The sequence below is a fragment of the Melanotaenia boesemani genome, chromosome 18, assembly GCF_017639745.1.
Source record: "Melanotaenia boesemani isolate fMelBoe1 chromosome 18, fMelBoe1.pri, whole genome shotgun sequence".
NCBI classification, from domain to species: Eukaryota; Metazoa; Chordata; class Actinopteri; order Atheriniformes; family Melanotaeniidae; genus Melanotaenia; species Melanotaenia boesemani.
The window spans coordinates 16,097,552-16,112,411 of record NC_055699.1 but is presented as its reverse complement, the minus strand read 5'-3'; the positions used below and the strand labels follow the sequence as shown (position 1 = coordinate 16,112,411).

Here is a 14,860-nt window from a genome sequence, read left to right as displayed (position 1 = left end):
ATCAATGAAAAAGAAAAAAAAAAAGAATCTTAATGCCATCATTGCTTTTTTTTCTTTGATATTAAGAGGAAACATGGTGGAATTTTGTGTTTGTGCCTATTCAACAAGCAGTGAAGAAGAAGTCAAGAACAAGGTCATCTTTTTATTTCTTTGACCACCACCTTCATCACACATGTGGCCACCCTGATGATGAAGATTGATTACAGTAAACCTCCTGTTGGCATTAAAAGCATGATTGTGAAGTGCATTCTGGGAGTAAATAAAAAAGATAAGCGATGGAGATGCACACAAAGAAGGGAACTAATGCAAGTTTGCAGATGCTCTTACGCATATGGTTCGAATGTATTGACATGAATAACATGACTGTCGTTGTGTACTGGCTGGCAACCAGATCCATGAACACGTGCACTCTGCTGAGACTGATTTGCAGATGGCCGTACCTTGAACTTTGCTGCAGTGTCCTCACTATTGATAAATTACAGTCAGTGAAGCAGTGAACCAAACCCAATTGAAAAAGATAAATACCACAGTAGATGGCACAAAAGGATATAAGAATATAGAATAGAAGAAAAAAAAAGGAAAAAAGGAAGTTAAATGCATAGATACAGAAAAAGAAATGAAGACGGAAGGACAGAGATGCAAGGAAGAGTGAAAGAATGAATTGAGCTTGGTGTCAGTAAGGGGTGATGTATAGAGGAGAAGGTGATGAGAGTGAGCTGGCTTCTCTTTCAGCTCCAGTAGTAATGCCCCTTTCCAAAACATCACTCATATTTAATGGAGCACAGCTACAACGGAAAGGAGGAAAGGGACAGCACATAACTTGCTTTCACCAACTACACACACTGTACTGTACTACACTGACACATGCAGACAACCCAACATATTACAGACGCAGGTGAGGTACCATCGGCCAGAAGGACGAGGCAGAGGCGAGTGTGAAAGAACAAAGAAGGAATACAGAATAAAATAGCATCAGCATGCATTTATAACTACAAGTAAAAGTGAGGGGAAAAGCAATAAAGGCAGGAAGATTATCCTCCACTGAGCTTATCTTTAGTCTGTTTACTCGCCAGTCACACCAGAGCCATTGTTGTAAAGAAAAAGTTGCTGTGTGACACAGTAGAAGGTGAATAGAGGGTAGGAGACATAAAAAGAAATTTAATTTACTAATTTAGCCACCCACATACCTCTTATCCATGATGAGTCATTTAGTCTTGTTGATTCCCAGTTTGGCTTAGATGTTCTTCAGTGTTCTCCTACTGCCAGGTTAGATTTGGACCTGCTGAGGAGGAAAGAAAAAGTGTAAAGTTCATTAATAGATCTAACTAGATTTTTCTGCTAAACCTTTGTTCTCATTGATCTTTTCAACAGGTTCAGGCCTGAATGATGGCCAGTGGCATGCGATACGATTGGTCGCAAAGGAGAACTTTGCCATGTTGACAATAGACAGTGAGGATGCATCTGCTGTGAGTTCCACTTCACCTCTCAGCATCACCACAGGAGGAACTTATCACTTTGGAGGTAATGCACCCCAACAACACCACAGAGATGAGCTGATGTGATCAGCCCACTGCTGACCCCTGATCATAATTCCACTACATTCCTTGACTGTATACAGTCAGGCTGGACCTGACCGGAGGGACAGAAAAAGAAGGAAGACAGCAAAGAGAAGCAAAAAGGAAAGAAGAAAGGAGACAAAAACATCACAGACAGAATCAACGACCCTCAATCCACAACATCACCAGACAACAAACTGTTACACTTGTACATAAACACACCAGAAAATCTCCTCAAACTTTTACAAAAATAAACCAAAAAATAAATAAATAATAAAAAACAAAAACAGAATTGCTAGTCATCAAGACTTCTTAAATGATAACCAAATCAAAAAGACATATCATGAATGTAGCATAACAGCGACCAGGTACTAGCTCACAGGAGAAATAAAAAAGAAAAAGAATTATCTCTTAGTAAATAAACCCACTGGACAACTCAGTGACTGTCAGCATGTTGATGATTGAAGTCAACTTCATGGCTACTTCAAGTCATTTTCTTATTTTTACTCAGCAACTCTGACTAATAAACTATTTCAAAATCAGAATAGGTCTTTATTGCCAAGTAAGTTTGCACATACAATGAATTTGTCTTGGGATTAGCAAAAACAATAAAAGTGAAAAAAGAACACACACACACACACACCCACACAAAAACAAAACAGAACACAAACAGTTTTTACAAGACATAAGCCCCCTATTTCTACCCTAGTGCTGGAATATGGCTCCAAGTATAAGTAGGCTCTTGAAGACATTTTGTTTCCCTCTCTCCAGGACAAAGAGGTGTTGGTGGGGGTGGGAGGACCTTTAGAGGTGAGCAGCTTCAAAGAGGCCACATCTCCTGTACTGCTGGGGAGGGTGAGTGGCTGGTTTGCTGGGACTGTTGTGGAATGTTGGTTCCAGCACATTGTCCTTAAAAGCAGTAGTAAACCCAGTGTTGTTGGCAAACCTGAACAAATCACAACAGTCCACAGCTCCACTGGTTCACTTCTTAGATGTCCTCAAGATTCAAAGTGTTTATTGGCATTTGCCCAGAAAGGAAACAAGTTTCCCCGAACAATGAAATTCTTACTTTGCCGTCTGCACTGAATGCCATACTAGATAGAAGATAAACATAAAGATAGAAAATTTACTTAGTTTTTTTTTATCATATGTACATAAATGTGCAGTGTGCTACATAAACTGTTGTGAGGTAGACATGTGCAAAAGATTAGCAAAAAAGAAAAAAAGGGAATTTATGTCATTAGCATTTTCTATGCAGGGGTGGGAAAAGTACTGAAAAATTGTAATTAAGCTAAAGTATCTTTACTTTGCTTAAATTCTACTCAAGCAAAAGTTATAGTACACGCCAAAGATCGACTCAAGTAAAAGTAAAAAGTACTAAATTTGATCGAGTAAAAGTTACATAGTTACTTTAAATTACTTGATGTAAACAAAAGAAGAGTGATAAATCCAATCCAACACTGTTTTTAATAAACTTTTAAAACTCTACAGTAAAAGAGAGAAAATAAAACCAAATCAAAGTATCCATGATGCTGAAAATGTTGAGCAATTCCTTAATAACAAAACTGTGCTCTTTTTTCTTTATATCACAAACATAAATAGTCAGTTGTCTAAATTAACAAACAGTGACTGGCGATATAAGAAAATAAATAAAGTGCCACGCCCCACAGAATATTTTGCCAAGTGAATACTACAACATTAGATTGTAAAGCGCTTGCTCAGCTTGAGCAGGGGAGGATTTTCAAAGTTTGTAGCACCAATCTGCGCTCTCTTCACTCTGAACAACAAAGGCTGGAAGCTGTGGCCGGAAGGCCGGTGTTGAGTTTCAGAGACAGTTTGTTTTTACTTTTGGAAAAGAGTTCAGAAGATCCATACGTTCTAGATGCAGTAATTTGAGTAAATATGTTACTTTGTTACTTTCCACCTCTGTTTTTATGTAGTAATACATGCTTCTTCTTGGGACCTTCTCATGGAGAGTTATATTATGGAGCTTTGGGACCACATGGGAACGCCAAGATTTTTTTTTTTATTTTATTTTATTTTATTTTTCGGTGTGAAACAAGTTCGTAATTGACATCTAAATCAACATGTTGATATTCAGAAATAATACAATAACACAAGCAAAGAAATCAGTATTAGCACCCCCTGGTGGGTCCATGATGCCATAACATCGCTGTGGAAAATACCAGGATGAGAAACACGTAGGTCACCTGCCTGCGCACAGTGAGACGGGGCGTGCCTGTGTGTCTGAATTGCCACAGAGCAGGCATCCCCAACTTGGGACCTCTTGAGCCAGTGTCCTGCAGGTTTTCAGTATGTCCATACTGCAGCATACCTGACTCAAATAATGGGTCGTTAAGAGGCTGGTGCAGACCTGGTTTATTATTGTACACAAGACCGTTATAAGCAACACGGTGCGTCACCTGCCTGCACGCAGTGAGACGGTGCGTGCATGTGTCTGAGTGGCAATAGAGTGTGCGCGCTGCTTTCAGTTAATAATATGTTGTCTCCTGACAATAAAAATGAAAATTATAAAGGCTATATGCACCACTGGGACTGGGAGAAATAATTTGCCGACACAAAGACGTGGTCCTGTCTACTTAAAGAGTGCAACGTCAACAAGTGTCCTCCAAGCTTCATCAAATCTCTCCAATGAAGTCAAACTTAATCCCATGTAGTAAATTAGGACTTTCTCTGGAAATAATAAAACCACACTGAAAACCTGCAGGACACTGGCTCAAGAGGTCCCAAGTTGGGGATGCCTGCTCTGTGGCAATTCAGACACACACACACACACACACCGTCTCACTGCGTGCAGGCAGGTGACCTACGTGTTTCTCATAACTGTCCCACATTTCTGTACAACAATAAACCAGAGTAGAACAATTAATCATTGTCAAAAAGAACTGAAAAGTTTCTGCTTGATGAGTATATTTTCCATGAAATGTATTTTGCTCCAATATAGATCGTAACAACATCTGCATACAGTACAGGCTATGTTCTTATAATAAACTTATCACGTTATAACGTGATAGGTTTCACGTTATTACAATAAACTTATCACGTTATAACGTGATGTTTCACGTTATTACAATAAACTTATCACGTTATAACGTGATACGTTTCACGTTATTACAATAAAGTATCACGTTATAACGTGATACGTTTCACGTTATTACAATAAAGTATCACGTTATAACGTGATACGTTTCACGTTATTACAATAAAGTATCACGTAATAACGTGATACGTTTTACATTTTTACAATAAACATATTACGTTATAACGTGATAAGGTCCGATTTTTTTTAATTTGGGTGACAGCACCACGCTTCCGTACTTAGTAAATGAGTCGTTCAAACAAAATGTAATTTAAAGGGGTAAAAATGGACGAGGGTCACCAGAGAGGGCAAAATTCAGTTGTGTACGAGTTGGGTTATGAGATTTGTTATGTATTTTAAAATGTATACCTAATGCCCGACGACGTATCCAGGCGGAGGCGTTCGCGTTGATATTGGACACCTTGAAGAGAATTATCCCACTTATACCATGGTCACATACAAAATAAATTAAATAATAATATTAAATAAATTATTTATGTGTTATTGTCGTTTTTTTACCGTTAAAATCCTAAGTTTTTCACAAGAAGCAGATGAGTGGACTATTTAATATCGCGCGTTCTGACGCGTTGCCAAGACAACCGGCTCTGACACGGAACCTGCAGCTTGGTCGGCCGCAGTTGGGGACACAAACATAACATTTCAGAGGGCAGGTGCAGCTCTTACAGCTTGTGTGTGTCCAGAGGATGATGCGACAACTTGTTTCAAACAGTCAAAGTCCAAAGATAGTTTCCTACATCGTTACATAAGCCTGCAGGCTGCTTTCATAGCGACGCCCCGTCACAGACGTGATGTGGCGTGTCTCGGCTCTATCACAGAACCTTCTGTTGCCATGGTTATAGTGAATAATAAATAAATAATTCAAACAAACTGTAATTTAAAGGGGTAAGAATGAACGAGGGTCATCAGAGAGGGCAAAATTAAGTTGTATATGAGGTGGGTAATGGGATTTGTTCCAGACGTATGTATGGAGGATATCTTATAGGATCTGTCACAGAAACGAATGCGGAGAATATGACGTATGGATCTGCGAGAGACGTGTATACGGAGAATGCCATACACTAGGATTTCTTAAAGTTGTGTATATGGAGGGTATCCAATGCTAGGATCTATCACAGATGTGTTTCCGCGGCATATCCCATACTAGGATTTATTATAGATGTGTATACGGAGGGTATCCTATAATAGGATCTGTTACACACCAATCTTCCCGTATATACCCGGAAACAGTCCGGAAGTGCCGCGGATACGGAGACTTGTATCCTCTTGGATCTCTCCGGATCTTAGGTGTTTTTGTCCAGTGGTAGCCATCAGGGAAGCATCATTTTAAGCCTTTTTTTTTGTTTTCAGGGAGGTTAAAAAAATAATAATATGGGAAGTGCCTTTTAGGGTGTATCTAAGTCAACCGTTACTGCAAGTGTTTTAAGTTCTATAAAACTGACATCAAAATGTCATTTAGATTTCATGCAATTCGATACAAGAGCGCTAACATAAGTTCTACTTTTATCTAGCATTTATTTTATTTAGATTTTTTTGTTAAATTAGTGTGTGTCCTAGAAGCAAGAGCTCAAACGTTACAGGCCACCAAACACACATCTACACTGAGATAACACAGACAGCAGCCTTAATCTGTCTGAATTAGAAATATGCCAGGTTAATGATGCTAGACACTGTTATCTGTCTGCTGAACGATGTGTGTGTTGGGAGTGAAGTTGGTGGTGGTGGTGGTGGTGGTGGGGTGGGGGGGGGTCTGTATGAAATTACAGTAACTGAGAGAGATAGTCTGACTCTGATTGCTCCATCAAGTCTCTGTCCCTCCTTTCTAACAGAGCCCAATCTCCTCAATCAAGAAAAAACATTTCCTCAGGCCGGTCAATAAAGGATCAGAGCACTTCACACACACCCCATACACACAACCAGGTTCTTCTACACTGTTGTCTCTTTTAATTTACTTCTCGCTGGTGCTGAGTAAACCCTTCAGCTCCACAATAACTCTGCTTTTTATTTATGAAATAGAAGAATTTTTTTTAGGTTTCAGAACACTAATGTAATTTCCTTTTTTCCATTTCTTTTTATTTTAGTCATTTCTGTCAATAATGGCTGTTTTAGTTCAGCTTAACCGTTTACATTTCTTCATTTTTATTCTTAACTCTACCTTCTCCCTTCGTTCGATGTCACTCTTTTTGATCTTTCCTCTGCTTCTTTCCTCTCTTCTTCAGTTTCCATTTTGATCCAATTGGTGATTTATTGATTTTAGCAAGCAGAGCTGGAATCAATAGTGGCTGAGAGGAGAGGATCTCTGTAATGTCTTTACTTCTTGAAGAGGGCATAGGAGAAAAATGGATTAAGGAAGAGTGAGACAGAGGTGAAGACATTAAGGGAGGGGAAAAAATGTGAAGAAGAGAGTATTTACAAGCAGAGAGATGAAGAAGGGAAAAGTTTTGGAACAGATGTGTAAATGTTAGTAGGTTAATAGATGAGAGCAAGCCTGGAGACAGTATAAACAGAATGTTGTCTGCATTTCTTATTGGCATGGTTCATGTATAAACAGTGTATTTATAAATCTTCTCCAGGCTATATTGGAAACAGTGTAGATGATGCATCAAATCTGTGTACTGTACAATAAATGACATTACCTTACACTTCATATTGAATATACACACATGCTTCCCTTACATAAATCCACTCACTAACATTTATCACTGTAATTTGTGAAATAAAACCGTTTTTTCAGTGTTTTTTTCCCCACTGACAGAAATAATCTGCAGTCTGAATTAGCAGCAGCTGTGACTGGGGCTTTCCTCGTTAATTTTACATGACATAATGAATGCTGTGGAGCAGGGAGCCTGGTAGTAAACACAAGTTTGAAGGCTGCAGGGGATACAAAACTGTTTATTATTACTATGGCAAGAAGTACAAAGTGATGTTTGGGCCACCAATTCTCCGGGTGGGGAAAAAGTTTTTGAAGACTTTTTTGAAACTGAGTCCAAACTCAAGTGCAGTGCTGGTTGTTTTGCTGTAGCCTAATATTTAGCTTTGGTTACTTAAATAGAAAGATTTCCATAATGCTTACTCATCAGTCTTTTCGTGTCCCAGATTTTACTCCATAATATTAAAGTTTCTGTCTCTGTGGGGGCATTTTTTGACCAAACGTCATGAAACTCCCCTATCCTTCCTGTCTGAGAAGAACTAACACTCAGAATTTCTAAAACATTTATTTAAAACACTCGACCTCATCAGAGGTTAATTTCCATCATAGAACAGAAGTAACAATCATATACAGAGTGCAACGAAGATAGTTTAGCCTTTAGCTTGCCCTCAATTATTCTCTCTGATCGCTCAACTTGAAGAGTCAAAGAGGCCACGCAAATTAAGCTTTACTAAAGCTCTTTTACAGTTTTCAATCAGCACTTCCTGCGACTGACAAACGTGCCACAATTAGCAGAGACCCCTCAGCTTTATGAAGACTGTTCTTTTATATACATGACAATACCTGAGATAATTGTTCTGTGTAATTCATGTAGGTTCAGTCATCCAGGTAGCCATCTGCTTGGACTCACATGGCTTTAAGGCATCAATCTGCTGTTTTCTTTGGCAGTGCTTGTTGATTATAGGCCAGATCTTCATACTTATTACTTGACTTTGGCTCTGTGCTTTTTTCCCCTCCTACCAGTTAAAATACTTAGACAAAGTTGTAGAAACAGCTAATCAAACATATTAATGTGGCCTCGTTCCAACAACAGAAATTCATGTTATTCTTTACTTAATGCAGCCCTTCTTGCTTTACATGAAAACAACTTTGCTTTTCTTTAAAGAGTAAGTGGTCTACAAAAATGACCAAAGGCACTCTTTTGAGTTGGTTCAAATTATTAAAAGCCTTTAATTTTATATGGAATTTTTTTTTTTAAACTTTTTGACTAAGTAAGTCTAAAATACCCGGGGTAAATGTCACTAACAAGCTAGTCTCAAGCCTACTGGTTAACAGACAGGAAGTGACGACATTAGAATAAATAAATATTATTTGAAAAATAAATGGGGGACAATAAATAAATAAATGGGTTTGAGAAAAAAAAAACACAACTCCAACCATCAATCTTCCATGGATCATGCGTTTATAAAATGAAAAACTTTTTATATAGAAAACAGCATTTCACCAAAATTTCTCAAAAAAGGAGAGAAAACCACTTAAACACCAAACCACTTCAAAACCACTTCATCATGAGTCCAGAGTGTGTTGTTGCTTTCAGATGTACAATCCAAAAAGTTTCACAGCAGTTTCTTTAGACCAGGGATCACCATCTGCAGACCTCCTGGGCCAGTGTCCTGCAGGTTTTCAAAGTTTCCCTTCTGCAACACACCTTGTTCCAATGAAATGGTTTTCCAACATCTTCTTATGTTCTGCTCTAACCTCTTAATGACCCATTATTTGAGTTTATTGTTTTAGACTTTGACCTACTCAGATGTCCCTCTCAATGCCTTCCAGCACAACAACTTTTAAAGTTCTTGGATCATCATGTCCCATAGTCATATAATGTAATGCCTTCTAAGTATAGAAACATCAACTCTCTGACCAGTAGACAACATAAATGGTGCTGCAATTGGCAAAATGTTGCACAATTTGTTCTTGGTTTACTCACATCTTGGAACAGATTGGCTTTCATCACATTTTGGTAGGCTACACAATGATTGCAACTTCCACATTTAAAAGTTCCACAACGTTTTGTAGCCAAGTAGTTTTTTTTGGAGGGAAGGGGTAGGTAACTCCAGACCAGCTTGTCCTTCAAAGTCAGTGCACATCTGCATGAGAAGGAAGGTAAAGGAATTTAAGGGTTTATCACTTCTAATTACATTTGATGATCCTCCTTATTTGTGACACTGTTCTCTGTCACAAAATAACATCTTAGAGGCTGGTGTTGTTTCTTTATGTTCTCTTTATAGAGATTTTTCCAACCTTTCTCTTTTATATATTTGCCCAGGGAAATGTTCCATCATGCTTGTCGCCTTATTGTTAAAGTCCTCTTCACTGTAACTTATACGCTGTAACCATTGAAACTGACCAAATGAAATATTTTCTGCAATAAAATGAAAAGAAGTCAACACAACTAAAGGAGAAGAGAATTTTGAGAGATCATCACAAAAAGGCACAGCAGCTCTTCCAAAATGATTGATTTCAACAGAAATTGATATTTCCATTTGTAGCTTGGTTCAAAGTTTTTTGGTTTAGTGTCATTGTCCTGAGGAACTGAGCTTTAATATCAGAAGTCAGAGTTTCACTATATAAATCTTTCTACATTATTCATGTTTTCCCTCCTCATCTGTTTAACAGGCATTGAAAAATGCTGCACAAAATCAAATTAGGGGCTAATCACAGTTCATTTGTCACAGATGCAGAGAGATGCAGATGTAGAAAAAAGTTCAAAACGCCATGTTTTATTTGACCTTTAGAGTATGATATGGTGGAGTTAAGCTTCAGTTCACCTGGGGGGTAAGTAATTTTCCATGGGTACTTGGCAGCTGCACACACACACTTATGAATTCATAAATACATTTGACACGAGCATTCTGTGAGACAATCAACATGTGTATGTAATTAAATGACAGGTAAATGACTAAATGTGTGTGTGGGTAATGCAGCAGTGATTTAGTCTCTTTCAATGAAACGTTTGCAAATACTCCACACAACATAAGCAATATAATTTGTTGTTCTTTATTTTTAAACTCAAAGGAATTAAATTAATTTGTAATATTAAGACAAAAACATTTGCATAAAACTGTTAGCTTTTATCATTTGTCATCAAATATTTGCTTCTTTAATGTTTCAGTTGTATTGATGTATTTTAATGACAGTGAGAGGATATTGTGAAATCAAGAGACATTTCCAAAGATCTTAAAGGCTATCCAGATTATATACAGTTTACCTTTTGCTTCATTTCTTTTTTATCTTCTGTGCAGCTTTTCCTTTAATTTAATTATTTTTTTCTGAAATCCTAATCCAAACTTTGAGAATGAAGAAGAAAAAAAAAAAAAAAAAAAAGACAGGCAAACAGAAACAGCAACGTCTCGGTGTGACACACATTACTCTTTTAATCCAAAATGATGTACTCTCTGAGTAGTGCTAAAGTAAGAAGTTAACAAGGTTTCTTTAGATTTAACTGTCTTGCCGTTTCTGACTTTTGTGGTATCAAAATTCTCCTCTTATGTCTAAGGTTATAAGGTTACCACATGATTATGGGCTCTGAGCCTAATCTAACCCTTAAATCTGCCCCCTTTTACTTTGTACACTCTTACGTTCTTCTGTTTGATTTCTCTCCTTTTTACTTTCATGCTGTGAGATTATGTTTATTTCATCCTTTCTCTTTACATCACCACCGTTGTCTTTCCTCTCCTTTCACTCCAGCTTCTTTAACCAGGTCACCCCCCCTCCCCTCCTTTGCTTCCCCTTATCTTTTCTTCCTCGCTTCACTCTGTCCTTCGAGCACCTGTTTTTTGAAGCAGTCTCCTGAACCCAAAGCCTATTTTACGGGGAGTAGTTTCCCACTGCTGATGCTGTGCTTAGAGAAATTAGTAAGTAACTGACACACGACATTCACAAATTGAATTTCTCAAAATGCAAGGCAGACTCTCGCACAAACACACATGCACGAACACAAGGCCATGGAGTCATGCTCTTTCCTCTGCAAAAACAGAGGACAAATGGAAACACTACTGAGAGGGCTGTCAGTTATGAGACATTGCACTCTAAAGTATTCTGATGTTTAATAATAATGGAAACGAAATATTTATTTTGCAGTATTTAATTTATTAACTTTGTAATCTCCATTTCCTTACAATTTTTTTCAATTTCAGGACATGCTATATGTCAGTGTTAATGCTTTATTTATATAGCACATTTAAAAGCTCTACAAGTCATCAACAATAAGAAACAATAAAAGCAAAACAAGAAAGTTATAAAAAGGAAAAACAGTGAAATAAAACAGATAAAACATCCAGTAGAGGTGACTCTGCTCAACCAAAAGCCAGGGTGAATAAGTGGGTCTTAAAATGCATTTTAAAAATGAAGAGGCTATTTGCAAACCGCATGGAGTGGGGCCACAATTGCAAAAGTTCCATTTCCTCTAGTTTTTATGAAGGATCAAGGAACGTCCAGGACCATCTGGTCAGCTGACCTAAGGGCTCTGGAGAGTTGATGCACCTCAACAAGGTCAAATAAATATTTTGGGGCCAGTCCATTCAGAGACTTTAAAACAAAAGAAATCAATCCTGTACCTAACCGGAGACCAGTAAAGTGAGGAAACCAGTGTTATGTGCTTGCGTTTCTTTGTCCCAGTTAGGAGACAAGCTGCTGCATTCTGGTCAAGCTGCAGACAGCTAAACATTGTTAAAGCATTTCTTCACATTGTTGTTAGTTGCTGTCGTTATGGAAAAGCTCTTTTTTTTGTGTGTTTTGCCTTCAGAAACAACATTAATCTTATTGAACTTTTTGGTATTTCAAAGTTCCGTATTTTAACACCCCATTGATTGAATTTACACATTTCATTATCTATCATTTTCCACAAATTCTAATTTATAGCTAAAAGATAAGAAAGATCTGCTTGTCACATATTGTGTGAATTAATATGTGTTGTAACTAGAATTACTTAGCACCTTCTCAGCCGTTCTCCTGCATATTGCAGCCTTCTGCTCTTCACCTCAAGCCTTGTGTTGAATTAGACATGAGACTCTGACAGCCACATTTATCAGAGAATGGCTCTGTATGTGCACCTGGTGTCATTTTATGTAAGTGCATATTGTTCATGTTAATCTGCCATGATGGTTGGTTACATATGACCCTTAACATTGCCTGAGTGCAGGATTTTTTAATGTGCTTATATAGTATTTTTGCTGGACAGAACTTAGATGACATTACAAGTATTGTTATTTTAGTTACAGTAACTAAAATACACACCTGTGGGTGCAAAGTGCAGCATTTGGTCAAGAGAGCTATTTTATTTTATTTCATTTTATTTTATTTTTTTTATTTTATTTTATTATTTGGTTTTTTAAAGCAAAATAAATAAAAAAAATGTGTCTAGATGCATTGTGGCCTAAGTTGTATCCAGGAAGAGTAGATATGCTGTTGTTGTTCCAGTGTGTATTGTAAAAAAAAAAAGAAAGAAAAGCTCTTTGGACACAACAGGGGGGCTGTGAAAGAGCTCCAGAAGCCCTGCAGGGGATTATTGTTGTTCCAGATCCTGGAGCGATTTCTGGTGTGTGTATACTACAAATTAAACCAACAGAACATCACCAACTGAATGAAAATAAAATTAAATAATAATGAGCTTCATTCATTTTAGCTGAAATTTTAGAAGGGGATTTGTTTGTCCACTAGAGTAAATACATATGTATGACCACATACAGTCTATCTGTGTTTTTAAAGTTTTCACTTATGTTTAACTCATTTTACACTGCGTTCCAAATTATTATGAATTTACCCTTCTGAAATCCAGTGACAGTAAATATGATTTTTAATTGTCAAATATTAATAGCTCTTATAATAATCTGGATTTTATTTGGAAAAAAGAAAAACTACCAGTGATGACAGCAGCATTTTTCAATTATTTTCCGTTCGGTTCGAACAACTTTAATTATCCTGATAGGCAATTCCTTTGCAGCGTTTCCACGGACACACACAACAGCAATCATTGCATCAACAATCACAATATTAGTCTCAAGGAAACTTTAAGCATTAAAAATTACTTTGGAATGTAAAAAAATCATGATATTGATAGTTTGTCAAATCATTAATAGAAATAATAGTATAAAATAGTAAATAAAAATATTAAAATATAAACAAAAAAATCCAAATAATTTTTTTTTTTACAAAATCCTGTAGATAATGACGTTTTGTTTTGCTTTTGGACATATTGTTTCTGTTGACAATAAAAACTTTGTCAACAGAAAGTGGTCTGTTTGGATGATATTTACTTTTGCGTTTGCATGCCACCTGGTTTTCCCAGATTGTTCCTCAAATTCCTTTGCTGTATACCAATAATCTCTGAGCAGACTTCAGCGATAGTATTTAAGCTGTTATTTTCTCCCTCAGACAGCCCATCGAACCAGCATGGAAATGTTAAAAAGCTTTCAATAAAAGAATGATTAAAATAACCTAAAACAGAATCACATACATTAAAAAAAATATATAGTTTTCGCATTGAATTAACTCTTTGTTGATCCCTTTTGAAAGTCAGCTGTCCTCTTTGAATTTGAGCTGTGAGTTAAAAATAGTGCCAAGATATTTATAAAATTATAGGATTATTTTGCCAATCATTCAAACTATAATGATCCAAATTAATTCTGCATAACAGTTTCATTACATTAAACGGGTCATGTGGGACTGAAAATGGACTATTTTTTAACAAACATTAAAAACATTTTTACAGATCAACCACATTAACACTGGCGACCTTTCCAGGACGTACCCAAATCTAATCCGTCACCTTGTTAATGAATGAATGAATGAATCTAAATAGGGAACCAAAATGTTCAAAATTTCCAGTTCACCTGCACATTTAAAGCTCTACTTTCAGGATGACTTCTTATCTTACTCTCTTTAAATCAACTGCTATTTTATTTTATATGCAAATTTTTAATTCAAAGTATAAGGATGTTTTACAAACAACAGCTAATATAAGTTTTTTTTTATCAGTGGAGAAAGATATTTCTTTGAATGAAAAATGTTTAGAAAAAGTAAAGTGTTGCATTCCAGTTTTTTTTAACCCATCATTGAAACATAGTAATGTTAGAAGCACTGTTTGGCTTGTTTTGCTGCCCCTTAGATTGGACAGTTTACCGTAATACATGAATAAATGAATTCTGAATTATGCCAGGAAGTTGTAATAAGAAAACATCCCAGCTGTTTGTGAACTGATAAGAGAAAGTAGGTGATGCAGAAAAACAATATTCCAAATCAACCGAGTCACTATGCTGAAGAATAGTAAAATAACACTTTTGAGAGGACCAGTTAAAGTCCCAATCAATGATTGCCTTAATCCAACCGAATCTCCCAAAGTTTTTCTGCGCAATGTGCAAAACTTGTAAGTTAGGTGAAAGTTATCTACCAAATGTCTATATAAAGGTTTTCACGAATTATTAGAGCAAAGTTGGAACTAATAAGGTGGCAGCTTGAGTGGAGAAGTAGAGCAACAAC

At 36.8% G+C, this 14,860-nt stretch overlaps 1 protein-coding gene across 1 annotated transcript in view; it reads left to right on the top strand.

The window, feature by feature from the left end:
• The window catches only part of cntnap2a (contactin associated protein 2a), a 383,333-nt gene that overhangs the window by 214,794 nt on the left and 153,679 nt on the right, over positions 1-14,860 (top strand). Inside the window, exon 10 of the mRNA XM_041967941.1 lies at positions 1,372-1,521. Coding sequence (XP_041823875.1) covers positions 1,372-1,521 — 150 coding nt within the window. The remainder of the gene's footprint in view (positions 1-1,371; positions 1,522-14,860) is intronic.